This window comes from Netta rufina (genome assembly GCF_964035555.1).
Source record: "Netta rufina genome assembly, chromosome: 28".
NCBI classification, from domain to species: domain Eukaryota; kingdom Metazoa; phylum Chordata; class Aves; order Anseriformes; family Anatidae; genus Netta; species Netta rufina.
The window spans coordinates 2,140,763-2,168,437 of record NC_140152.1 but is presented as its reverse complement, the minus strand read 5'-3'; the positions used below and the strand labels follow the sequence as shown (position 1 = coordinate 2,168,437).

Here is a 27,675-nt window from a genome sequence, read left to right as displayed (position 1 = left end):
AGTAGAATGGTTTGCAGTATTCAAAAATGACTACTTGTTTGTGCTCCGTTAATCTTGTGTGGAAGGTAGGAAATCACAAATGGCCAGCCTTGGAGTGTGCTACTTTGTGGGAACAACTGAGGACATTTTGATGCAATGTGACATGGAGAGCCCCTTTTGTGGTATGTTTACATATCTGCTAACAGCAACTGAAAACAGTTTAGAGTCCTGCTGATTTTTACAGAAGTATCATTAGGATCCTTTCAGATAGCTTTTGAAAATGATCAAGCTAGGAGGACCCTTTGCAATATCTCTAAACCAGAAAGCACGTGCATATATTATAAAGCCAGAAGGGACCCTTATGATCATCTAGTTTGACTCTAGGTATAACCCAAGCCACAGACTTCCCAGAATTGATTCCTATTTGAGCTAGAGTCCAATCCATCAATCTTTTCTTCCAATTCATCCACCAGTTTGCCCTTTATATACAGGAAGTCTCTTCAGGATTAGAATTCAATGCTTTCTTGAGAAGTTGGACAAATAGTCTGCAAAAAGAAGAAAAGAAGAAAAACTAGATGCAATTCAATATAGACAAATAGAAATTACTATATTCAGGTAACAATAATCAGCAGCACAAACACAGGCTGGGAAATTACTAGCTAGGCAGCAGTTCTGCTTAAAATGATGTAGGAATTAGCATGGATTACCACTGCTATCGGTGCTGTCATGCTGTTGTGAAAAAATCAAGCATTTTACTGGATTTTGTAAGCAGGTCTGTTCTTTATGATGGGTTAGACTCATGTCAGCTGAGCTGTGTTAATGGTAAGTTAGTGCTGTCTTAGCCCACTGCAGATACAAGCTAATGCAGTGTATCTTAAAACTCTTTGATTAAGATCCAGTCTTTGGATACAGCCATCTCATCAAAGTTAGAGTCTAACCTCACTAAGATTTAAGATAAGCTGAACAGACTTGAACTTGCTGTAGGTATGCATCATGGACAGTTACCTTGATCAGCTGAAGCAGAGCATGCTGTTAAACTATGGTAATTTGAGTCTAAGATCTAAATCTTAATGTACATGAAAGAGTCTTTCCTCAGTGCTTAGCACTAATAAATCTTTAGTTGGATTGTTGTGTCAAATTTTAGTTACTCCACTTTAAGAAAGATGTGAAAGAGCGAGGAAAAAGTCCAGAGGACAGGAATGTGAATGATTATTACCTGTGAGGGTATACTGAAAGAACTGGGTCTGTTTAGTCTAGAAAGGAGAAGAGCAGACATTATAATACCATTCATACAAGATAAAAATGCTGCAAAGAGGAGGATAATAATCTCTTATCCTACTCACTGGGACAGGACAAGAAATAATGTTCTTGCATTGTAACAAGAGAGATTTGTGTCAGAGAAGAAAAAAAAATGCATTGGAACACTTAACTTGGAGATCAGAAGAGCTTAACAAGCAGCTTTTTTTTCTTGGGGGGGGGGATTGTTTTGGGTCTAGCTCTTGCTGCCTGGGAACATAGAATGTCCTAGATGACTTCTTGGGATCTTTTTCAGTGCTATTTTCTGTAAGTCCCATAAAGACAGGAAAAAAAAAATCCAATGTATGCTGAAAGTCATAGTAACTGCTCTCTATTCCTGGGTATAAATAGCAAGTAATTATGACCAAGAAGATTTGAGCAGTTGGATTTTGTTGTTTTAACATCTCAGACATTCTTGAGTGATGTATTCCTGTTAGTGCTATTTACAGTCCTACACCAAGAATGACTGTCCTAGAAGCTATTCTTATATTTTGAACATTTGTAATCCTTTAATTGAATGTAGAGAATAATAAACACTGCTGTGAACTAAGTGTTCTGGCCTTCTGCTTTAAAGGTTTAGTTTTGCCTCAAAAGTTGTACTACAATAGTTTATAAAAATTAAAGAAACAATTGGTAACTTTTCTCGTTTTAGACTTAGCAACCTTGATATTGTAGCTACATTTCTAGCTATTATGGGGCAGATAGCATCCGTTTATTTGTTTTACAGCTACAGAAACCAAAACACAGATGGAAAATCATCAGTCAGAGTATGTGGACCAGTTTGGTCCCTGAGGTCCTGGACCCACAGGTGTAGCCAGCCTTCCCTCTGGGATACCTGACCTTGGGCACCCAATGGCAGGTAAAAATAAGAAAATAATGTTAACCAGAGCTCCTTCGGGTTCCTTCTGAGTTTGTCAGACTGATTATTATTATTATTTTTTTAAACTGGTCTTGGATAGGGAAGTGATAGTCCAGCCAACTTAAATAGCATAGTTCAGGCATTAAGAGTGAGAAAACCCGAAGTGTAAGATAGAAATATTCTGTCCATGTTACTGTGGCAGAGATGCAGGTGATTAATGCAAAGGTACAGGATAGATTTTGTCATCTGTCCCTGCCTCTGAGCTGAAAAAGTACAAATTTGTACAAGGCAAATGTCCATTTGTAGAAGCCAAGGCCCACACTTGATTATCATCTCAGTTCGATACTTGATGAACAAGGATCTAATTCCCATTTACCTCCTCCTTCCTTTTAAACAGAATTTTAATTGTCTAGATGTTATGCACAGGTCAGGTCCCATATGAAAGCCAACACTCATTGAACTGGGACATTTTTTTTTGTTCCTGTTACATCTCCGTAACCAAGAAAAACTTAGGAAACAGTTACAACAGCTGCAAATGTCATCTTTTCCTAGGTTCAGCAGCATATTCCACACAACGCCAATTTCTTGGGCCATGTATATTCTAATTAAGAGTTTATTATCTTCCACTGTTACCCAGCAGTCTTCCACTATCTCAGTTTAAAAACAAAACAAAACAAAACAAAACAAAACATAAGTAAATAAATAATAATATATAAAAAAACCAACTGACCATCACCTTTCAGGGACCAAAATACCACTGGGTTCTACAGTTGCTCTGGTTGCTTTTACTGATGACAGTCTCAGGAGAGGAAGGGTGCACTGCACCAGACAAAGCATGCAGTAGGTCAAAATCTATACATCTAAGAATGTTTTAGCTGATGGAATAGGAATAATATTTGTGAAGAACAACCAGATACGTAACTGTACAACAGCAGCTTGCCCCTGCTAGCATAGATCTCTTGTCAGAACAAGTAACCTGCCTCCAGTGGTCAGGAAACAGCCTGCTGCTGTGAAGTCTGGGGCCAACTACTACTAAGCAGGACTACAGTACAATTCTTCTGTGTTACCTGTTTTTATCTGAAAGAGATGCATTTGACTGTTTATCTCAGATTCCCACCTTTATCCCAACCCATAAACATAGAAAACTGTGTTCACCTACAGGCTGTGGAACATGGCAGCACAAATGTATAACCCTGCAAGTCCTGAAGGACCAAAAAGAGCCTCAGGATCTGGCTTTGGGCACTTCAAGAAATGTGTTCTATGAAGTTTTTCTTACACTGAGGAGCTAAAGACAGGCAGGCGTGATTGTAGTTGGAAAAGCTGCCTCGAGCAGATGGCTCTGGGGTCTTCTGTCCTGTGGTCCACTTAGAGGTGCCTGTCAGCGTATGGCTAGGGCTTTTGGATGGAAAGGATCATTCTGGGAAGCCAGGGTAGAGGGGTTCAAGAGATATACTGAGTCTGGAGTAATGAGCAGACTGGTTGATATCCTCAATCAAGTTTAGATAGCTCAGCTGTGCCAGGAGGCTGTTTGCTGCTGTTTCTGGCCTTTCAGAAGCAGAATAGTTACAATAGAGTAGCCTCAAAACTGTGGATCCTTTCCATCTTCAAAGTTGGGTCTTAGATACTCATTTTCTGGATGTTCGTGGAGATGACCTGAAGATTATGAAGCAAGTCCTGCTGGTCCTGTTTACTGATGTGAGACATGAGGACTCTGTTCCTCTGTTCCATGGAAGGGGGATAGAGCACAGACAAAGCAGGTCCCTACTTGTTGCTTGGACCTATGAGATGATCCAGATGTCATGTGGGCTTATGCCCATGTGTGAAACAGAAACTGAACTCAATTTGGTAGGAACTAAGAAATTTATCCTGATGAAAACTACATTTATAAGTTTGGGGTCTGGCATCTTCTACAAGTGCTGAGAAGTGATTGTGCACTGTCTAGAAAAGATAAAGAGCTGTAGAAAGACCAAGAGATTTTGAAGCACATTCTTGAGCACTGTGTTTGAAGGAAAGGCGCTTCTGAAAATAGCCAAAGATGCCTGAACGAACTGTTTCCTTGGAGTTTTATGATGAGGAGTTATCTGAGTGAAACGGGTGGTAGGGAGTCATCCCTGGCATGGAGGCACCATCCAGCTACTCAGGTGGGCAGACTGGTCACGACCTATGCAGTTCCCTTCTGGTTTCAATAAGAGAACAGATTTCTAAAAAGAAACGAAGTTAACTGCTGTTTGGCAGAGCTTTGTAGAGGGGAGAGCTGGTTCAGAGGCTCAATAACAGATCTAATCAATTCTTCAATTGCTGCTTTCACGATCCTTTAGTTGCTGCCATTAATAAAAGGCTGGTATGACCTCTATTTGTACTACCAGCCAGCACAATAAGCCCTGTCCCTGCTGCACATTCCTTCAGGAGCTGGGCGACATTAATACCTACAGCCAGAAAGGTTGCCAGAGGAGCAAGAAGCCTTCAGGAAGCATTAGTGGTGTTACTGTGCAAACACCAGGACTGTGAGCAAGGAGGACACTGGGTTTACCATAAACACTTGCCAGTGAAGAGTTGAACAGGAGTGCTGGGGCTCTCCAGAGATCTCCAAACGGCCAATGCTAAAAGCTTTACATGCTCAGGGGAAGCCACTGAACAAATAAAGGCTTTGCTGCTCTGCAGCTCTTTCCTGCAGGAAGGAGACATCATGGCAATATTCTGGTCCCGGTCCACAGGTGGTGGTGTCACCAACCCACTTTGTCACTTAACTGTGCTCATACTTAAGCTCAGAAATGAGGGAGCTCTTAGTCCAGCTCATTCACTGAGTCTTACTTACTCAGGTCAAACTCTTGGATCCCGATAAGAATGACTAAATCAGGCTTTTGTGGAACAAAAGTTTCTTTGCAGTTTAATTTTCTCTTCTTTAATGTCAGTCGGAAAGAGATAGGGGAGAAATGGGATTAAGGGAACTGCATGTGGGAGAGGGAGGAGAAAAGTGTAGATCTTTGAAAGTGGATCTTTCTCTGTTCTCCAGAATGTCCTCCAAGACTTCTTTTTCAAGTCTTGGCTTTTTACAGCATTAATTTGCTCTCTGCTGCCTGATTTCACAATGCTGTCTCACTCCTGGGGTGCCAAAGGGTGTCGTTCTGTGGGCAGACCAGGTGGGAAGGCTGCTGTTTCTCCTCTATCACAGAATTACCAAGTTCGCAGTCCTGTGCATCCAGCTCATGCCGGGAGAGATGCTCCACAATGCCAGCACCCAGAGAATCCCCCAGGACATTGGTGGTCGTTCTAAGGCGGTCTCTGAAAAATCAGGGAGAAAAATTAGATGCAGCTTCTTAGTATCAGCTAAGGGGATTAAGAATATTTCAAGAAACATGAAGTTTTCTTCAATGATTTTTTTTTTTTGACTTTTCAAGTCACTCTAATAATTGGCATTTCAATATTTACAGAGAAATTACTCCCAGAGAGCTCTCCTACATTGCTAGCCTGAGTACAGGCTTCACATTCATTCCTGTTCTGTTGCGTTCCCAATATCTCAATGAAAAATTTTGGACTTGCCACAAAATCACAGAATCACAAAATCACAGAACAGACGAGGTTGGAAGGGACCTCTGAAGATCATCTAGTCCAACCCCCTTGCCAAGCAGGATCACCTAGAACACTTTGCACAGGATGGCATCCAGGCAGGTTTTGAATATCTCCAGAGAAGGAGACTCCAAAATCTCTCTGGGCAGCCTGTCCCAGTGCTCTGTCACCCTCACAGTAAAGAAGTGCCACCTTATATTTGTCTGGATCCTCTTGTGCTTCAGTTTGTGTCTGTTGCCTCTCGTCCTGTCACTGGGCACAACTGAAAAGAGACTGGCTCCATCCTCTTGCACCCTCCCCTCATATAAGTTATATACTTTAATGTGGTCTCCTCTCAGTCTTCTCTTTTCCAGGCTAAACAAGCATAATTCTTTCAGCCTGTCCTTGTACAACAGGTGCTCCAGTCCTCTAATCATCTTAGTAGCCCTTCTATGTCCCTCTTGTACTGGGGAGTCCAGAACTGGACGCAATACTCCCAGAGGAAATGAGGAAAATGAGGAAAAACGTTGTTACTGTGGATCCATAGAGATGGATTCCTCTCCAAAGGCCTGCTCAAGCCTTTCTGCAGATTTAGATGAGCCTTGCCACATCCATTATAATTCAGTTGTATTTGTTTTATAAATTCAGAAATTCTGATGCAAACCTATCCCAAAGGACCACCCCCCCAAAAAAAAATAAAAAAATCAGATCATGTGTCTGAGAGCATTGTCTAAATGCATTCTTCAATCTGGTTCCTAAGAACACTCCTGTGAAATCACTTCTCCTAAGGTTTTAAAGGGGAAGAAAGCAGAAAAGGAGCAATGTAGTTGGCTAGCTGCACCCCTCTATGACCTCCTCAACTTTGTACAGGCCAGTCTTATCCCACCTGCCTTGTTTGGTAGGGCAGAACCAGCATCACTTTGCAGCATGAATTTGCGTATTACTGGCACAACCTGTCCCTATCAGCCTGCAGATTGTTTCTGATAATTATCTTGTTAGATAAACCAAACAAAGGACATTCTGCTTGGTCACCAAGCTGGTCTGTACATGAACTTGGTCACTGAAGTCTATGGTGAAGACTCTAGCATGAACAGAGGGTTACTGAGCAAAGGTCTCGTGGATACGGGTGTGTTTCAGGCCTCAGGTTACTGAGTCTGCTTGTAGCAGAGACACTGGGAATGCAGATGAACTCTGTACACATTGGCAGGGAGCACAGAGAAATGCATGCTGCTGAGTAGAGAACTCACAGAAACCAGTCCACTGCGATGATCAGCGTAATGTCTTCCGTAGGCAGCCCCACTGATGTCAACACTATGACCATGGTCACCAGTCCTGCCTGGGGAATACCTGCGGCTCCAATGCTGGCTGCCGTGGCAGTGATGCTGGAGGGAAGAGGAAAGCACAGCTATCAGCAGAGGGAAGAAAACAGGCAGTCGCATTTGCAGAAGTGTCAGGAAGTATCTCAACATATTATTTACAAACCATCTGGGCAACCCTTCTGCTCTGGTCACAGAGCAGGATGATGACATCGACACAGCACCCAAGCTTCCCCTGCAGGCACCCACCCATCGTGGACTGCACACTGCAGCTCTATCTAAGGGATGGCCCAGACTTGGAAATCCAATAAAGGCTCGAGGGGAGCCTCCAAGATATGGCACCCAAAACCACATTTACTTATACACCTGGAGGTTTCACCTTCCTTTTCCATATCTTTTTAATCTCATTGTATCTTCTGAGCAAAGGAGGAACTTGAAAGCACCTCAGATAAGCCAACAAATCTGGAATCCCTCCTGTAGCCCCATAACTCTTTCAAAAGTCACCTTATTGTGATGATCTGCCCGAAGTCAAGTTCATAGTTGTTGACTTGTGCAATGAAGATGGCTGCAAGGGCCTCGTACAGAGCAGTGCCATCCATGTTAATTGTAGCTCCCACAGGCAGAACAAACCTCGTGATGCGCCTGTCCACACCATTGTTTTCTTCCAAACACCTGAAGGTGATGGGCAGAGTCGCTGAGCTGAAAGGAATTTACAAAACAACATGAATTGGGTATATGCTGACTGTGGAAGAGGGACTAAGCCTCTGCCTGGTTTATGACCTTACCCACCTGCTTTTTCACCCTGCCATGTGAGCCAGAGGCCAGATGCTGCTAGGAGAAAGAACAGTCTAAGCAAGGGTTCCTCAGATATGCTGCACGCTGCAGTTGCACATTCAGACATGACTTTCCTCAGGGGCTGGGCAGGGGCTGTGTGGCCCTGAAGCTGGTGAAGCTGGTACAACACCAAAAGAAGGTGATTCTGGGGAATTCTGGGTACATAGGACAGAGCCTCAAGACCAAAACTCCTCTTCCAGCTATTAAAAAACTTGAGTCCTCTCTCTTCCCCAGCTCAGTGCATAAGACAAGAATGACCCAAGTGTGAGAATATACCTTGCAGCAAAAGCAGAGAATTGTTTCTGAAAGAGAACACGAGCAAGAAAAATGCTGTGTGTTTCGGTGTCAAAATGCACGTGGGAGAGACTCTGTGCTTGCCAGGAAATGAATACGTCAAGAAACACCACTTAATAATATAACAGCAACCTACAATCTGTTGCTTTGGTTGTGTGAGTCACCGAACATTTGTTTGTGCTTTTGCCTAGGCTTCCTGTGAGTTTAATGCCAGCTGCACACAGTCTGTGTGCCTGGAAAAGAGAAATGTGCAAATGTGTGCAAGTACATGTGTGTGGAGATATGTGCACGGGGAATAATGTTGGAATTGAGGGGTGATTGATTTGTCTTTTGAGCTCGGTATTTCAGTGCTGCAAAAAGAGCCTCCACTGTGCTTGGTGAGGAGGACTATGGGTCACGCACTGGTGGTTAGAGATGGCAACACAATTCGGGCTCCTGAGCAGGGGAGTGGGAATCCTTCCACTCTCAATTGAGTTGGCTGGACCAGTGCAAAACGCTGGTAGTGCTAGAAATGGTGAGACCTCAGCACTGCACTGAGGGCGATGGAAGTGCTGAGAAGCAGCCCCAGAATATCCACACCGTACTTCTCCCCAGGACTATGTGGCCATCGTACCTTGAGGAGGTGCCCAGGGCTGTGATGAGGGCCTGCAGAAGCCCTGCAATGAATACCCAGGGGTTCCTGTGGGTGACGATAAAGTAGAGCAGCGGCAGGATGCAGAGGGCATGGATGAGGAGTCCAACGATGACAGTGAGCGTGTACATCCCCAGCTGGCCCCCCATCACTGCAAGGTCATCCATCTCCAGGATTTTGCCAGCAATTAAAAACATGATCCCAACTGGGGCATACCTGTGGCAGAAACACAAGGACAATTCTCAGAACTGACATCCACACTTCATACTTGCTTCAATGCATGCTTTCTGGACATATCCTCAATAAGCTGCCACATCAGAAGTGTGCTAGTTAGTGGATGATACTGCTGGTTTCTTTTCTGGCAATGTGAAAAGATCTTGGACTTGTTTGCTGTGCAGTCAAAAAACAGCACTTGATGCTCTTTTGGGGAACTGCTGTGTGCACACAGTACGTGGTGAAGGTTTCCTCCTCCTTCCAGGTTCCTACATGTCTCCTCAACACTCCTTGCAGCACTGCTAGTGAAGGTTATACAGAGGAGTTTGCACAGTCCCTTCCTTTCCTAACAGAGCCTGAGCTGAGGGTGTCCTTTTTACTGAGAGGCACAGAAAGTTACAGAAGTAAAAGGGAAGGAGGGAGCAGAAGCAATATTGTCCTGCATGCTCTGGGATATCAGCCTTGTTATCTTTAGAGGTTCACGTACAGGGAATAGGAACATACAGAAAATCCATAGCTAGTATAGTTTGGACTGGGCATACCAACATCTGTGAAGACAGCTGTGGCTTGTATGAAACCTCTTTTTGAGGTGCAGTGGTAATTTTACCTTGCTGGGCAGCTAAACTCTACCACAACCGCTGGGAAAGGGGAAGGAGAGGGGGGGCTCTTGTTATGAAGACGTCTGCCCTCCCAAGCAACCACTACACATACTGAGGCCCTGCTTCCCAGGATGTGGCTGAACATTGTTCATTGATGGGAAGTAGAGAATAATTTTTTTTCCCTCTCTTATGAAGTCTTTTTTTTTTTTTTTCCCTTTAATTAAATTATCCTGATCTCAACCCATGAGACTTTCTTTTTCTTTGCAGCATACTTTCTTCTCCCCCTCCTCTTCTGAGGAGGGGGAATGAGACAGCGGTTGTGGTGGAGTTAGCTGCCCAGCAAGGTAAAACCCCACAGCTACACTGCTATCCTTTCCATTCCTTACAGGTTTTTTCCCCCCATAACAATGCATCTCATGAGCAGCAGTGAGGCTGCACAAGAAGGAAGTCATGACACACACATGGAGAATATCATGGGCACTAAACTAAACATGGACAAATAACTGGACTAAAGAAAATCACAGCTCCATGGCCACACCTCTCAGGACTTGGCCTCTACAGCTCGGGAGCTCACATGCAATTCATGCACAAGGCTCAGAGGTCCACATGCCAAACTCCAACTTAGCGTAGGAGGTTTGGAAAAGTTTCAGGAAAGGATTTCACAAATATTTCATTTCCTCTGACCTTTTTCGTAGAAGACACTCTTGGCTGCAGGTAATGACCAGATCTCCCTAGGAAAAAGAAGCTCCTGGGAGATGCTCTGCAGACTGTGGCTTCAGGAAGGAGTGCTGAGCCTCAGGGGATACTCCTGCCTCCTATACCCGCAGGATTTTGTTAAGTCAGGAGATGTCTTCAAACATTACTGTGTATGTGCACAGGCAGCTTCCTAAGTGCAACCAATATCCTATCCCTCAACACCCTGCCTTTCTTTGCTGGAAGAGGCAGTTGAAGGCAGTTTGCAATCGTCTCTGGGAGTAGCATGCAGGTCCACTTTTTCCACTGTGTTCTCCCTTTCTTGCCCTTAGGCAACTCTTATCTCCCCTTAAGAAAGCAAGGCCCCAGATTTTGGCTTGTCCGTGGAGAAAAAGATCCCAGAGGGGCTGGAACTCCCCAGGCAGTGAATTTCTCTGCCATGAGCTCAGGGTTCCCCTTTATTTCTTTTTGTGTAAGACCTGTCCCTCTGTGCCTAGGATGTTTCTCTACAATACAAGACTGTGACTAGAAAACCAGGGAAAGAAAGCTGGAGTGATCAAAAATAGGGGAGAGGATGTGGGGCTAACAGATGCCCTGTCAGGCATTCCCTTGTATTCTGCCAGCCCCATATCTTTCCTGTCTCATGGTACCTACCACAAGCTCCTATTCAGAGCTTGAGTTTTAGATAGGTAAGGAGCTTCAAATAAGATTTGTTAAAATGCCGTTTTCTAAGAAGACTCATTGCAGCAATGCCTTGCTTATCTGAACCATGTAGTATAGTCAGCCTTATACAGGAAGCACCAAGCAGCTGAGCTCTAGAGGAGCTGGGGCCTGGGAGACCTCAAACTGAAAGGCAGTAATTTTGAGATGATCTTGCCAACCCAGGTCCACTTTCACAGCTAATGCATACAGGTGTCACTCTGAGTGGCAGGAAACTGGCAGTAGGTTATTGTGACTCATAGCTAAGTCAGACTCCTGAAACATAGCTGGAAGGAAAGCTTTCTGTGGGAAAGCCTCACACCCTACCCCTGTTGGTAAGGCTAAGAGATCTTCCACTTCAGCTCTCTGGTCTTCCAAGGATGTTTCCAGCAGCCTCAAGGAAAGCAAGTCCTGGTGTACCTGATATTTCTAAGGTAAAAACAAAAAAACAGGAAATGAAATGTGAACAAATATCCCATCCAGACTTTTCCCTCCAGCCTGATGGAGCCAAAGGAGAGCTGTGCCCATCTGCTTTTCCTGTGCATGTCATCCTTAATGCTACCCCATTTCTCATCAGGTCAGCGGAAACTGCACCTGCAGACCTCCTGCTCCAACCGGCCGTGTTCCTCACCAGATGATAATGGCCACCAGCCTCATGATGGCTTCGTTGAGGCAGTTAAAGAACTCCCGCAGGGCCCGTCCCTTCTGCTTCATGCTGCCGATCACCAAACCGAAGCACATGGAGAACACTACCAGCCCCAGCGCGTTCACCCCATTGGCTGAGCCTGGGATGGGAATGACTTCTTCAAAGGTCAGCACCTCGGAGATGGTCCCCAGGGCATGAGTGACGTTCTCCAGGATGCCAGTGAAGTTCTCAGGCACAGGGAGTGGAGTGGTTGTCACACCTGCTGTGACATTGCTGCTGTGGAGAACGGTTCTGGTGAAGACCCTGGTGCTGTACTGCGTCTTGTACTGAAATGACACAGATTATCAGATGCACTCACAGGCCCTTGTTCAGAAGCTTAGGACAACATGCTAGACTATTGCATTGCTTCCTAAAGAAAGGAGAGTATGGCAAGTTCTTACTGACCTCTGTGGGAAACTTGCCTTGAGTGTTCTCAGTCTCCCTGGCTTAGTGCTTTCATTGAAATGTTCACAGAGCTTAAGGTCGAAAGAGAGCACTGGAGCATCTGGAGGACTTCACCTAGATACCATTTACTGACTCGGGTATGGTTGTATATTGCTAAAGCATCCTTTTTGTTAATCTCAATTTAAAAATATTGAGAGACCAAATTCTGTACTGTCCTGGATTGTTTGTTTCACTGTTAAAATCTGCATTGACTTTTCCATATGAACTGTTGCTCTCATTTTACAGTCATTATTACTTCTAATATCATGCATCCACCTTGGGCATGAGATCCCTTGGTCCCTTTGATATGATTGTTCTCTCCTTTGGATATATTTATACTCTTGCAAGACAAAGACTCTTTATTTGATAGACTAAACAGACTGAGTCCCTGAAGTTGTTCACTTATGACCAGTTTTGGTCATATGTTATTTGATCAGTTTTCCTCTGCACTGTAGTTCTTCTCTGTAGCCTTCTAATGTTTAACAACTTTAAAAGGGAGGTAGTTTATCTGTGTTCAGCATTTCTCTTTGCAATTAGAGATACTAACACAAAATTAACTACTTCCTTCTCTGTTTGGAAATCCTAGGCTCACGTAGGACCATTTAACCATAGAATAAAAGTTCACAGTCACTGATGTTCTCTGCAATATCCCCACACCCTTTTCAGAGACGCTGCTTTCCAGGATATGGTCTCCCTTTCTGTAGGACTCTTCACACTCCTTGTTCCTAGACATGTGATTTTTTTTTAAGTTGCATTCAATCACAGTTTACCAAGTTTAGCAAAAAAAACAAACAACAAAACACCACAGGATTATTTGTTGGACAAATACTTCTAAAATTGCTCTTCCCTCTAATACCAAACACCATGACTACAGCAACCTGTTACTTACCATCAGGCGAAGGTGTCTATCTTGGAGCACAGCTAGGGAACCCCCAGCTCTGAGGCCCAGATATTCTGGCTCCTCTTTATACTTCTGGAACCCTTTATACTGCTTCCAAGGGCACTAGCACTATGGAAGAGACAAATCCTTGGAGAATCTGTTCCCACTTTACTTCCAGTCCAAATCTGCTAACTGAGGTTACACAAATTCTTCCTAACTTTGAGTGTGGAATGAGATGGAAGCAGGAAACCAGAGTTGCTCTGCTCTGTCTACTCCAGGGTTTGAAGCCCCCCACGTACAGACAGCCTAAAAAACTTGCATGAGGGATGCTATAATACAGGCTAATGACTGCAATGCCCCTTCTTGAGCAGTTGGAGTTAGAGAAAAGCAGTAAAAAAGCAAACTTTGTTCTCATCCCTCAGAGAAGTAGGCTGGACCATTGCCTACTGAACAGGGCATCAAGGAAGGTGATAGGTTAGATGGGTTTTCATACCTGTTTGAAGCAGGCTTCTACCAGGTTGGGCGGGAACATATTCCTGCAGTAGATAAAACAAGGAAAGAGTTAATTGTCCTGTTTGACTAGCAAGCAAACATGGGCTTCATAGAATGGTCCCAAGACAGACCCCTGAGGGACACCACTTGTCACTGGCCTCCACCTGGACATAGAGCCACTGACCACCACTCTCTGGGTGTGACCTTCAAGCCAATTCCTTATCCTCTGAATGGTCCACCTTTTGAATCCATCTCTCTCCAGTTTGGAGATGAGGATGTCATGTGGGACCACATCCCTGGTCTTTGCTTCTTAATATCCTGACAAGCAAAAAGGGAGAGGCTGAGCATCTCAGAGTTAAGCTTACAAAATGGTAAGAATGGATTGACTTTTCCAGATGTTTAGGATGAAAATTTCCATTTTGTTTTTCTGTAGAAAATTCTGAAGTTGGGACTTTTCAGTCCATTGCAAAACAACACTTAAAAAATATAACTTTGGAATTTCCCACAGAGCAGGAATACCCAGCTGCCAGTAACATTCCCACACTTTTTTTCACAGACCCTGGTCACAGATGCTGCACAACTTGGAGTTCACAACATCTGAAAGGATATAAAATTATCTGTACTATCCTCTCTTTCTTTATGGTGTTAGCTTTAATAAATAGCATTTAAAATTTCTATTTTACAGAGTCTGAGTACCTTTTTTACTGGGATCATTAATAAACCAGCATCACCTGATGCAAAACAGCTGGTTAGCAGAATGGGCCTGATTTGCTCAAGTGTAAACTCAAGCACGGTACAAAGGCTGTAGCTCTGCAGAAAGGTGATAAGCCTGTCCTGACTGAGCTAAAAGTAGCAGGCCAGGCAAGACTCAGCCAAAGACCTCTTTCCCTGACAGTGTATTCCAAAAGCTGTGACACTTCAAAAGGACATTCAGTGCAGGAATGTACTCTCACTGATACGGACTCACACGAGACCAGCTTGTTCACCTACCTCACCAAATCCATGAAGGCATCTGTGGTCTGCACTTGCTCAATTCTGCCTTCTCGGTGAAGCTTGTCCTTGGATCCTTTCCCTGGGTGGATGATGATCACCATGAGGATGCCAATGAAGACTGCTATGATTGTGGTCACCATGTAGTAGACCACAGCCCGCATCCCCATCTTCCCTGAGGCTCTGCCATCCAGTGAGGCCATTCCTGTGTAGGCAAACAGTCAGACAAGGTGAGAAGGTCTATTATCTATCAATCTTATATTATCTTAATATAAAGCTTCCTCCTAAAGCTATCAGAAAGGAAATAACATCCAACCCCAGTACATTGGATCTTTACATTCATAATGGTGGGATGTTTCAGGGGTGGAAAGTATTGCAACCCTTTACACTGTCTGAAAGTTTGCTGGCTGGGGTATCTTCTGTGAAGACCTGGATGAAACAGGCTCTCCAGCTGGTGATCAACTTCAGTTCTTTGGACTTACACAAATTAACCTCTCCTAGGCTACTGGAAGCTTGAACCAGATTTGGGCAACACACTTTGATGTTTAAGGTTATGTGGAATGAAATCACAGAATCACTGACTGCTTAACGCTGGAAGGGACCTCTGTTGGTCATCTTGTCTAACTCTTCTGCACAAGCAAGGATACCTAGAGCAGGTAAATCCTTGCTAGTGCTCAAGAGTTGGGCATTGGAAACACCACATTGTGCCTTTCCCAGTCTAATGAGAAAGCAAAAGGTCTTCTGCTTCTCTTTCCCACTACTGAGTCAGTGAGGGTATGAGTGTAAATCATGGTCACTACAGCTGTAGGTTTAGGCTTGTCACTATTAGCCCACCTTATCCCAACACCTGCAGTTGGGACACAAAGGGGTACTCTGACAACTAGCATAGTCTTGGCTGAAAGCACCAGAAAGCTCTGCTCACCTGTAATCAAGCTAGAGACAATGAGAGGAAGAACCAGCATCTGGAGCATACGCATCAGCAGCTCTCCTGGGAAGGAGAAATACTTGATCTGGCGATAGGTCAGCTGGTAGGGCCGAAGGGAAAATGCCAGGATGATCCCTGTGAATCAACAAGGAATGAGAATGGAAATGGAAAAGTGTGATCCAGTGGTCTGTCCCTCAGTCAGTCCTACAATATGGCTTTCCTTTTCCTCTTCTCCTTTCAGCTTCTCCCCTCTGCAAAGGAGCAAATGCTCTTTCTTTTCTAAAAGGTTATGTTCCAATTTTTACTGTATGCTTTATATCCCTTTGACATATCTGTATGCACAGGAGCCTCGTGCTGAACCACAGGCGTACCACTCCCTGCTGTATTGTCTGCTGCTCCTCTGGAGTCTGTTCCTAGGAAGCTCATTACCACCAAAGAGATGTGACTGCCCACCTTGTTAGCCCAGGGACCTTTTCCAGCCACCTATTAGAGTTGAGTTCAGCCAGCCTGGATTAGAAGTTAGGGAAAATTCACTCTCTGCTTGGCAGCTTTAGTTTGCACAGTATCACAGACCAGTTGTCTGCATCAGTTCCCCCTTTTTGTACTATGGAACTAAACTTGTAGGATGCTTTTTGGCTTACAAAACACAGCACAGATTAATGGTTTCAGGAGAACTCTGACAAGCCTGCTGCATGTAGAGTTCAGCTTGAGGCTGGCCAGCTAGCAGCAGTCAAAATGCTGTCCAAATCAGAAGAGCTCTTGCACGCAAGACAACAGCCCTTGCAGAGGGGGAGTGTGAGGGAGTCTTTGCTTCTGGCTGGAGCTTAGGGAGATTCCACAACAGAAACAGTTTGCTGATCTAGCTCTACTAATCCTCAGAAAAAATCACCCAGGTTTGCTCAGAGGCTTCTTGTGAGTGCAGCTATATACAAAGGGGCTGTCCAGTTTCACTTCCCCAGCTGATATTTATATTTATTATGATAAAATAAAATCTTTGTGGGATAAACTTTTCCCCACATTTATATTTGGTGCCCACCACCTGCCCCTAAGCCCACCATCAGCTCCATACCTAGTAAGACTGCAGCGATGGTGAAGAGGACGAAGGCATTTCTCCTGAAGAAGCTCTTGGCGCTCTCGGCGGTGATGCTGTGCATCCGTTTCTTGGCCCGCGCTGCCCGCTTCTGCACTGCCTGCCGGAACCTCTGGACCCGTCCCTCGGCACTGAGCCTCTTGGCTGCATCCTCGTTGAGGAACAGGCTGTTGACGTGGCTCTGCTCGCTCATGGCTGGCACGGCCGCTCGGTCCCCAGGGCACGGCTCTGCCTGTGCTGGGCAGGGAGGAACACGGGAAAGAAAGCATAAGCTGCAGTACCTGACACCTTGCCTTCATTTTCAAGTCATTTCTCTGGGACCCTGAGCATCCTTATTTAGTGTTGAATAAGAAACTGGTCTCGGTGTGAGGTGTCAAAAGGACCACTGCAGTCTTGTCACGACTGTGGCCAGGTAGGTGCTCTGGTGTCTCTGGAGAAGCTCTGGCTTCTGTAGCCCACCTGCACCAAGGAGCAGCCCATAGTGGCCTGGGGAGCCAGGAGGGGCTCCACAGCCACCTAAGTTTGTTCTTAGACATTTATCAGTTTGCACAGAAATGAGTTTTTATCATCTGGCAATAAAGCCAGTTCCAGTACACAAACTGGCTCCATAAATACTAAGATTGAGATCAAACCCACTCCAAAGGACCAGTTCTGCTCCATTACCTACTGGCCACAAGGCCTGGAGCAGTCTCTTTACTGTTCTTCCTTCATTTTTCACTATTATTCCCATATTCCTCAAATGAAAAGAACAAGGGAGATACACTTGCATATCAATTGAAACTGGAGTGCTAGGAGGCACCAATAATCCAACACTTCTTATCATTTGGAATATTACTGCCTACTATGCAGGTGCCAGTTCCCTACTGTCACTGTGCCTTGGCAAATATGACCTGAAAATGATTATTTTTTCCAAGAGTTCACAAAGAAAATATGACTAGATGAATCCAAACAACTCTAAAAGCACAAAGTCACCTTAGTACATCAGCAGGTGCTGAGAGAAGTTTATTTGGAGATGCAAGTCAAATAACAGCCGCTCCAGTTGCAATCCTAATTTTAAATCAAAGAAACCATCACATTTTGGGATTATATTCCCTATACAATACATATCTAGTCTCTGTCATTTGTACCCAGATAAATATCTGTAATGAATCAAAGGCATCACCTAAAACAGCCATCATCAGTTCATGGTATGACTTGTTTTATTTGGACTCTTTTTTTAATTATTATTATGTATATATAATTTTAATAATGACACTGAATTATTAAATGTTTTCATCTGTAACTGAGTTGATATTGAGAAGCAGATTTTAAGACATATTTAAGAACCAGGAGATGCAAAAGATGCACTGATGATTCTGAAAATCCCTCCAGATGTCTCTGCTGCCCTAAAATCTAACCACCTTTAAAAGAAGGCATTAAGTATACAGGCTTTAAGCCACACAAGAATAAAACTAGGTAATTAATCAATCAATTTTTCTTCCTCAGTGCCTGGCCTCACAACTGAACCAAACTCTGAATACAAGGTCTGGAAAAATCACTGTTAACACACGGTGTAAGCTTATTTTTGGATCACTTTTTCAACATTATCGTTTTCTCCTGGGCTAGAAACACAACTGCATGTCAGATGAGATGAAGCAGAGGATGTATGTTTCCTCCTCAGCCCAGGGAAAGGGAGAGAGATACCTTAACCTACTCCCCTAAGGGACAGAGAAAACTGGTGGAAATGCAGGGGAGGTGCAGGGATGGATCTGTACAGCCAGAACTGGTCCCAGTGCCAATGAGGGGAGAGGACTGGTCTGAAGGTCTCAAAGCAGAATTGACTTAAGACAGGCAGATCCAGAAGATGAAAGCTCTAGCAGTACAGAAAGGCCACCACAACACACAGTGCCCGACTTTGTGGATTACACTTCTACAAGAGCATCACCAGGGCTGGCTGGAGGCAAGGAGATCCCGTGTAACAGGCACAGGGCCCAGCTGGAGACTGGAGGTTTACAGGGGTCTGGAACCTTCTGGAGCTGACAGACCCCAAGGAGGGACAGGGCCGGCTATGGCCAGGCCTCAGAGTGACAGATATAAAAGTTCTCCAGGGCAGAAGGACTGTGCAGAGTTTGCTTCAACCACGCTGATTTGGTACAAATCAAGCACCCGTCTACAGAGCTGCAATGGGAAGGGAGCTTCATTTATAAACTTTTGACTTTCCATTCTGACTTCCCTTTTGCTTCACTTTTCATTAGGAAATTAAGTTTTGTTTTGTTTTGTTCTATTTTGTTTTGAAATGCTCCCTTCCATGACGAGGTAGGCCTAGGCCCAGCCACCTCAAAACTGTTCTGTGCTCCATTCACTGCCACGCTCTATGTCTAAGTAGGTTGGGCTGCGTGGTCAACATAAGCAACCCCTCTCAGGCCCCTCACCCGTACTTAGAAAGATGGACACAGGCAGAGAAAGGGACAGACATCACACATCACCCTAATGGCATTGCATGTGCCCGCCTGCCACTATGGGGCACTGCAAGATCTCTACTGTGTGTGTGCTCACACAGTGATCACCAGAGTTCTCACTTTGCCAGGCATGTTGTTCTCCCCTCCTGAAAGAGATGAATGCTTGGCCTGGGATGTCCCACACTGTGGAAGCCAGTGGAAAAAAAGAAAAAAAAAGTTTATTTTTTTCCTAAATTTCACCCCTGAACAGAAGAGCTCTGATTGCACATTGTCTTCTCCAACAGAGACATGGAGGAAAGCCTCATGTTCTTTACAGAATCACAGAATCATTTAAGTTGGAAGAGACCTCCAAGACTACTTAGTTCAACCTCTGACCAAACACTAACCAGTCCTCCACTAAACCATATCACCAAGTTCTACATCTAAACATCTTTTAAATACCTCCAGGGACGGTGACTCAACCACTTCCCTGGGCAGCCCATTCCAATGCCTAACAACCCTTACGGTAAAGAAGTTTTTCTTAATATTCAACCTAAACCTCCTGTGGAAATCCCCATTCTAATAGAAGAATCATTTACACAGATGCTAATGCCTTCATGAGGTTCAGAGCAGTAGAGAAACACGCCTGAGGCTGCTGAGCCAAGTCACTCCAAGTCCTCCCAAGACTAAGCTGCGTGAAGGCCACTGGCAAAGGTTCTGGGTTTTTGCTGCAGGATCCTTGCAGTGCTGCTGTGGGTCACCCAAGCTCTTGGATTTGCAACAGCATTCCACGGATTTTGGACAGAGACCTAATTCTCGCTTCATCACATATTCACTTCCTCATTACACCACCCCCACTTCTTTTCTGCTGGTGGAGCCAGTATACATAAGACTGGGTGAAAATTTTGCCTGTCTTCCTCCTTTTCACTGTCAGACTGCCTCCTTTTCACAGTTAGGCACAAAATAAGGAAACTCCAAGTTACATATTTCTTCAGTGCATTGATTTTGTGCCTCCTGAACTTCACAGTACATTAAGAAGCTATCTCTGTACCCTAGAAGAGTCTTGTATTATCTAGTTGTCTCCCAGTTATAGATTTAGACAAACAAAACGGTTAACTGTAAGGTTCAAATGAGACAGGGATTTCACACATCTTTTATCCTCCTGTCTTAGCAGTTACTAGTATTACTGTCCCTACATTAGGACACCTCTCAGATCTCACTCTTTGCTATCAGACTCACTGAATAATCCCTTTCCCGAGTTTAACAGGATCAATCTTATCTTCCTTTGTCTGCAGGATTTCCAGAAGCCTGTCCCAGACCTTACTGCCCTAACAGTGAGAAATGTAATTGTTTGCACCGTCAGTGGCTTTTGGGACATAGGATGACTTCTTACAGGCAAATGGCTGACTGCCCAAGGTAAACACTTCCAGAAGGTAAACCACCAAAGAAAGTTTCAAACCCTCCAAGATTTCTTACACCCCAACCACTGTTCACCAGAAAACCAAGCAAACCCTGGTAAGGTAAAGTGCTACCTCACTTTGACATGCACAGCTACCATTTCTTCAACGAAATGAAAACAGTCACATTGACAGCTCTGAAATCATCCATTACAGGCTTACTAAATGCAAACTAGGCTTCCCATTTGCCATGGTGACCCCAGGAGTCCTGCACTAAAACACGGGTATGGAAATGTAGACTCATCTCTCCTCCAAACTTTTTCTTAGTGTCAGACCATACCACAGCAATTACAAGAATTCCTGTACAGGGAAGATGGGAGCAGAACCCACTTGTATAAAGGGACTCACCTGCTTTTTTCTCCAGATGTCTCCCCATCCACATGTACTGGAAGACAGTATTTTTGTGCAAAGAAAATGAAATTTCAATTTTGATGGAAAATTCCGGATGAGTCACTAGATCCCATGTTCCACCATATGCTCAGCAGCCTTCTCAGAGCAACGCTTATCTCACAGAAGAAGCTCACCAGAAGAACTCGCTCCTGCTAAGTCCCCACCCTCTCGATGACTAGCTCCTTTCTCCATCTGCATATTTTGCAATACAGCAGTCCCCTCCACAGCACATTCCCTCTGCATTGCCAGCCTGAAATTGTGTAAATATTCTCTATTGCATCAGCTGGAAGTTCTCAGACTGCTGCAGTAAGTCATCAAAATACACTCCTTGAAGATAAACAAGCTGCCAATGGCATGGATTTTCCTTCTTAGGAGGAGAACGGTGGCTTTGATCTCTTGGTAAAGGTTCTCCTATTCATGTCTGCTTTTCCAATCTCCGTTCTGCCAAAAGCATTGAGATATTTGAGAGAGCATTTTTGGAGGTAACTTCAAGACTAGACCAGGAAGGACAGGATGTTTTGTAAGAAAGTTCAGTATTGCAAAATTAATGCCTAGTTCCTGGCAGTGAAGTTTCACATAAACAGTGGAATGTTGGCTGTTTTAGGGAGAGCAATCAGAAGATGGTGAAAGTAAAAAATGGGAAAGTAAGATTTTTGAACTGTATTTTTTGTTATGCTTTTTGCAGAGTTTTGTGTGGTCATCTTCCCATCTGTATGGAGAGAGGATTTCCAGCACAGTAGGATGGGCACAACAGACAGGTTTGTGAAGAGCGTTTAAACCTATAAAGAGCTGAAAAATAAGGAATCTCTGACTCAACAGAGATGTGTTTTTTCCAGCTTGTGCTGTGTTTGAGGAACATCCCTCCCCTCTATGCCTTGTCTTCACTAAAGCTACCAAATCAGAAGAGCTGAAACCATCCAATGTACATCACCTTCCATGGGTATATTTTAAAGACACCAGGTAACAAAATCCTGGCTGAAGGGAAAGCAGAAGTAGCCATTGCACACTCACCAATCTTGGAGAAGATTGTGCTGGGGCAGATTGAAAGGCATTTCAAGAACAAAGCTATTATCAGGCATAGTCAACATGAGTTCATCAAGGGAAAGACTCGCCTTAGTAATTTGATCTCCTTCTATGATAAGGTCACCCACTCGGTGGTGGAAGGAAAGGATGCGGATGTAATCTTCCTGGATGTCAGTAAGGCCTTTGATACTGTCCCTCACAGCAGCCTTCTGGACAAGCTGTCTGACTGTGAGATAACCAGGTTCATGCTACACTGGGTGATGAACTGGCTTGATGGTAGAACTCAAAGGGTTTTAGCGAATGGGGCTACATTTAGCTGGTGACTGCTCACTAGTGGTGCTCCCCAGGGCTCATTTCTAGGGCCAGTCCCATTCAACATGTTAATGAATCATCTGGATGCAGGAGTTGAATGAAAGAGGTAGTTTCACTGGCAGGTTAACAGGGGTAGCCTCAAGGCAGATTTTTATCCCCATGCCACAGATCGCATACTTTTACCTCCAATTGCAGGCTTATCCCTAAATATCACTTTATAGTAAACAGGAGCTAAGAAATGTCAGGACACTATTGTTCTGCAGAAACTGGCTGCTCATGGCTTAGGTAATTTGCTCCATAATGACTCAGAAGGTCAGGTTAATGGTTGGACTTGATGATCTTGAAGGTCATTTCTAACCTCAGTGATTCCACAATTCTATGATTCTTTGAAACTCATTTCATTTTCCAAGTGGTATCCTAGTTCTACTCAGATCTCTGACAGGGCGATACAAATCTGCCCTGACGCTACCACCTACTGAGGGTTATTCGCAAATTTATCTAACTTTTGCACAATGGGGAATGCTGGGCACAAGCACGAGTCTGCCCATCCATCTGAAGTCCTAAGGACAGCAATAAAACAGCCCCACAACACGGACTGAGCTTTCTGCTCTGCGTCCACTGCTCTGCTGCAGCCTGGTGGCTCACAGGGAGAGTCTTGTCCTCAGAAATAGTGGGAACTGGGTAGTTCCAAACTTAGAAACAGAAACTAAGAGAACAAAATATTGCACTCAGCAGAGAAACTTCTTGAAATATCATAAATGTACGCTTTCACTAAAGAATCTTCAATACACACTGGGCCCCATGTCCTTATTCATGCCCTTCACCTGCTTGGCAGCTGTTACACAGAGAAAGGCAGTCTGAAGGTGGGGGAGACAGATGCAGGCACAGGAAGACCTAAGTTAATCAAGCTTCAGGATCATTATTTATCAGTCCTGTTCAGACTCTGCCTCACACTTTCCAGTGCAGATTGCTTCTCTTCACTTGAGCAAGACGGTCTTTGTGACCAGGTTGCTAGGACTCAACCTGGATTTGATTCAGTGAAAAAGGATGAAGCAGCTTCTTCACAGGCGAAAAAAACAGGTGATTAAAAAGAGATGTCCTCTCCCCACTCCCCAAACCTTTGCCCAACAGCCAGGGAAACATGCCTGGGTCTCAGCCTTATGTTCTCTACTTGGAGTGTACTTTCATGGAGATGCACAGAAGGTGCTCAGAAGCTGCTGTATGTGTGCAGCGGTGTTGATGGTCCCCGGGGCACGGTCCCCAGCACTGGCTGGAGCCGTTGCTGGTACATTAGCTGCCTCAACCCAGACACAGGTAGGATACAACTCTGCAGGAAGTGTCTGGGACCTTTCGATGGGGCAGGGGAATGGTCTCTTGCCTTCAGGAGGTGTGCACTGGCTGAGGATTTGTATCACCAAGTGAGGGATCCGGATGAAGAGGTCAGCCAACTGTGCAGCATCTGCGGCAATGGAAAAAAGACTAACTGCATATTCTGAGTCACATCTGACAGCAGATACAAGAATGTGAACCCCCAACTGCACCACAGTAGGGGCAAGCAGAGTCTGTGCATATCAGGTTGAGAAATAAAGACTCCCATAAGGAGTCTGGAAGGCTGGAAGTCTGCGGCTTCTGGCAACAAGAGGAGAGCTCCTGCTTCACCTGCAGATCTGCAGTGATGGGACAGATTCGGCCCTGGTAAGAGAGGAGGGCTGAAGGCTCTGACCAACAAAACTCTGAGCTGCTGGAACCCTGTAGGAGCACCAGGAAGAAGCGGTGAGGGTTAGGAATGGAGACTCCCTTCTGAAAGTGACAGAGGCCCCCATCTGTCAAGCTCTGGCATCTAGAGAGGTTTCCTGCCTACCTGGGGCTCAGATCAGGGATGCTGTGGAGAAACTGCTGATGCTTGTCCAGCCCTTGGGCTGTTGCTCCAAGTGATATGGCCAGAAGATTCTCGGAGCATATGAAGCTTGACCACATGGCTTTGGAGGCAATGGTCAAGAGCATGGTATGGTGGCCCAGGCGTTGTCTTCACTGATCCTGCTTGTGAGAGGGACTTGTGGAGGACTGAATGGATCCTGCGGGTGAACAGCTGGTATAAATAACAGGTTTTTGGCTTTTATGGCCATGGAGACATTCTGTGGATGCCCCATCCCTGGAAGTGTTCAAGGCAAGGTTGGGCAGGGCTTTGGGCAACCTGTGCTGGTGTGAGGTGTTCTTGCCTGTGGCAGGGGGGTTGGAACTGGATGGTCTTTAACATCCGTTCCAACCTAAACCATTCTATGATTCTAAGGCAAAATGATTCAGCAAGTTCTCACAATTTTCTGGGAAAAAGAGCACAGATGTGTGCCCCTCTGAGGTGCATGTATGCTAGTGAGCACAACAGCATGGCAAACCAAAAGGAGAAATTAAGAGATCCACATGAAGTAACAAGGCTGCAGTCTCGTTGAACTCACAGAGATGTGGTGGCACAGCTCACCTAGCAGAAGAGCTGGAGAAGACAAGTACAGGCTCCTCGACAAGAATAGGCCAGGAGGGGGAGGAGGTGAACAAAGCATAACATTGTGGACACTGAAGTACAAAGAAATTCTACTTATGCATAAGAAAAGAGCTGTGGTGGTTTGTTTGTTTGTTTGTTTTTTGTTTTTTTTTTTACTCTTTAAGGTTGAGTTCTGGAGCAGGTTGCCCAGAGGGGCTGTAGGGTCTCCATCCTTGGAGATACTCAAAAACAGACTGGGCATGGTTCTGAGTAATGGTCCTGAGCAACCAGTTGTGGCTGACACTGCTTTGAGGAGGAATGTTGATGAGATGATCTCCAGAGGTCCTTGCCAATCTCAGCCATTCTGTGGTCCTTCCATGTCCTGTTGAAGCACTGCGTGACAAGGCTTTGCAGGCCTCTCACACAGCACTGACACAACCCCATCCCCAGTCGTGTCCTGGAACTAATTTATACATCTAATTGGCACAGGGCTATGGTCTGGTTTCCCTCTCTTCTTCTCTCACCCTCTAACCCCTGCACAGCACTCTTGCACCACACTGAAAAATAAACAAGAAAATGCTGCTTCAGGGAAATGACCAAGTGCCATTTGTTGCAGACAGATTGTGGGGACCCCAGGGGTGTCTCAGCAGAGGGGGAACCATCAGTCAAGTGCAATCCTCTGTGAGATACTCCTCTGGGACAAGGAAGTTCCTGGACACTGGCAGGATGCGGCATTACAGGGCACTCTTGCCATGGTGTCTGGTGTTGGAGAAGGTAAATGCAAAATTTAAGTGAAGACTTTCTGCATTTTTGTCTTGCCCTTTGTCCTCCTGTGGGGCAGAGCATCAGCACTCAGTCCGTCCCCTGCTCCCTCTGCCCAAGTACGGCAGACATGTCAGCCAGATAGCACAAACCCAGCCCCAGTGCAACGCAAAAACCTGTGTGGCCAGCACAGCAGAGGAGAGCACTGGTGTCTCCTGGTGGACTCAAGCTCTGGGCTGGAACAAACACTCTTGTCATACCTTGGGACAAATGGATAGGAGATAAGGACTTAAATGCTAGCGCTTTATGTTGTTGTCCCACTATTGCTAAAGTCTGTGTAGAAAAATACACAAAGGGTTAATCTAATTAGTCAGTTGTACTCCCGGGACTGACAGAAATCAGCCAAATTAGAACTGCCCATCAAAAAGTCTCTCTCCAGTTTACCAGCCTCCAGGGACTGGAGTGGCAACAGAATCCCAAAGCTGTGGTGTTCGGTACAGCGTGTGCTGTCACACCACTGCCACGAGCACTGGCCCAGTGCTTAGGCAAGCCTTGCTGTAAAGACAGCACTGGAAAAGGAAGTCAGTGGCTGGTGCCCCCCTGAAGAGTGGCTGCCCCAGGCTCCCTCTTTCTAACACAACTCTTTACTTTTTCTTTTCTTTTCTTTTCTTTTCTTTTCTTTTCTTTTCTTTTCTTTTCTTTTCTTTTCTTTTCTTTTCTTTTCTTTTCTTTTCTTTTCTTTTCTTTTCTTTTCTTTTCTTTTCTCTTTTTTCTTTTCTTTTTCTTCCCTCTCCTTCTCTCTCTCCTTTTCTTTTTCTTTCCTTTTCTTTTTCTCTCTCTCCCTCTCTCTCTCTCTCTCTCTTTTTTTTTTTTTTTCCATTGCTGAAAGCCAGCCAGGAACTGTGAAATAATCAGCACTTTTGAGCCCACTGTTTCTCTTGTCTCCAAGGAAACTCTGCTATTATGTTTAATATCAAAATGAGTAGGATTTTCAAGGAGGGAAGTCTCCACAAGGAGCAGCAGGGAAGCATGCTAAGGGGGAGAAGAAGGAGAAGGAGGAGAGAGGGTCCATGAGAAAGCTGCTCGAGTCTTTCTGAGGTGGACAGCTTCTGGCACTGGGTCAGAAAATAAGGAGGCAGAAATTAAATAGCCCACTCTTGTGAGGAGAGAGGGAAGGATCAAGCTTGGGAGGAAGGGACGCACCAGGCTGCTTGTGGAGGGCAGGCAGGGCCGTGCCTTGCTCTCGGGGCTCTGCTCAGTGGCCTGGCAACTTCAGTTTAACAGCAAGCAGGTCCTACCTGCTTCTGGGCAGACAACGGGTACTCCAGACCAGGAATCTACAAAATACCTCCAGCACCAAGAAAAACAGGCACTTCGCAGGGGCTGTCTTGGGTGCCTCTGCTCTTGTCGCACTGCCACATTGGTAGCTCAGTGCCTGCTGTTAGGAGCACTGAATCCAGCCACTGTGCCATTATGTGTTCTGTTTTCCAGTACTGAGGACCAAGACAGAGAGGGCTCACAAAGCCTTGGGCTGAAGGCACCCTCACCCCTCTTGCTCTTGGATCCTCTGCAGCCCGCCCCGTTGCTTGCCCTCATAAGGACAGCACATGCTGAAAGCAATGCAGCCAAAGTGCCTACACAGAAAACTTCCACTCACCAGCCCAGCTGGGCTCAACTCAGCCGTCTTTGAGTTGCTATAGCAGCCCCTGGCAGGGCTTCCCACTCGGTGCAGTGCTAGGGCTTGTCCATTTTTCACTCCCTGACTGGCAGCCAGCTTCCCCCCAGCCAACTCCTGCCACAGCGATGGACGCAGGATGAGAACGGATCTGCCCAGGGTCCAGCCGCTGGCACATGTCGGTGTGAGGGAACCGGCCAAGTGGAGGGGACCATGCGATGGGCAGGAATTTCATCCCCACTAAGCCCTGCAGTGACAGTGATCACTTACTGATCAGCTGGCCTGCAGCCTAAGTCCAATCCTGGGAGGACAAGTCCCTTTCTCTCCAAAGCCCCCTGCTCATACTGATGTCCTGTGACGAGGCTGGCTCTTTCTGCCTGCCCACCAGGCATTTCACCCAGCCCCAGGCACACAGTCCCACTTTTAAAGCACTCCCTTGGGGGCAGTCCCCTCTCCCAAAGCAGGGCGAGAGCTATCCCTCCTGCCCTCTCATGCATGTGCCCAAGGAAATCGCCTGCTGTCCTCCAGCCACTGGACCTGGCACCGCTCTTATTCATGCATCCAGATTTGCTGACAAAACCACTCACCTGGAACAAGCGTCAGTTGTCGAGCAGGACAACAGCGGGTCTTTTTCGGCTTGGGGGATTATTCTGAGTTGTTTTGTTCTTTAATTCTTTAAGCTCAAAGGCAGGACGCAG

General features: G+C 45.4%; 1 protein-coding gene across 3 annotated transcripts; it reads right to left on the bottom strand.

The window, feature by feature from the left end:
- Nucleotides 1–115: 115 nt before the first annotated feature.
- On the bottom strand, nucleotides 116–27,675 carry LOC311219596 (excitatory amino acid transporter 1-like). Of its 3 annotated transcripts, XM_084302796.1 has the most exons (12): nucleotides 20,688–20,809; nucleotides 16,445–16,702; nucleotides 15,373–15,510; nucleotides 14,451–14,655; nucleotides 13,462–13,504; nucleotides 11,591–11,931; nucleotides 8,738–8,971; nucleotides 7,501–7,695; nucleotides 6,928–7,062; nucleotides 5,313–5,416; nucleotides 1,196–1,232; nucleotides 116–524 (listed from the first exon to the last, which is right to left on the bottom strand). In XM_084302796.1, exons 1-11 carry the CDS (start codon nucleotides 20,719–20,721, stop codon nucleotides 1,228–1,230), a joined length of 1,692 nt encoding a protein of 563 aa, XP_084158922.1. In that variant the 5' UTR covers nucleotides 20,722–20,809; the 3' UTR covers nucleotides 116–524; nucleotides 1,196–1,227. The 3 variants fall into 3 exon arrangements, with proteins under 3 accessions (XP_084158922.1, XP_084158921.1, XP_084158920.1); XM_084302795.1 differs by lacking the exons at nucleotides 116–524; nucleotides 1,196–1,232; nucleotides 20,688–20,809 and adding an exon at nucleotides 27,565–27,675 and having other exon boundaries at nucleotides 5,153–5,416; XM_084302794.1 differs by lacking the exons at nucleotides 116–524; nucleotides 1,196–1,232 and having other exon boundaries at nucleotides 5,153–5,416.

Bases quoted from the DNA above. Each gene is read 5' to 3' on its own strand.
- LOC311219596 (XM_084302794.1), bottom strand. From the start codon at position 20,721: ATGTGGATGGGGAGACATCTGGAGAAAAAAGCAG. The intron at 16,703-20,687 runs GTGAGTCCCTTT...CTCCCTGCCCAG, and splicing joins ACATCTGGAGAAAAAAGCAG to CACAGGCAGAGCCGTGCCCT. The intron at 13,505-14,450 runs GTAGGTGAACAA...TATCTACTGCAG, and splicing joins GCCTTCATGGATTTGGTGAG to GAATATGTTCCCGCCCAACC.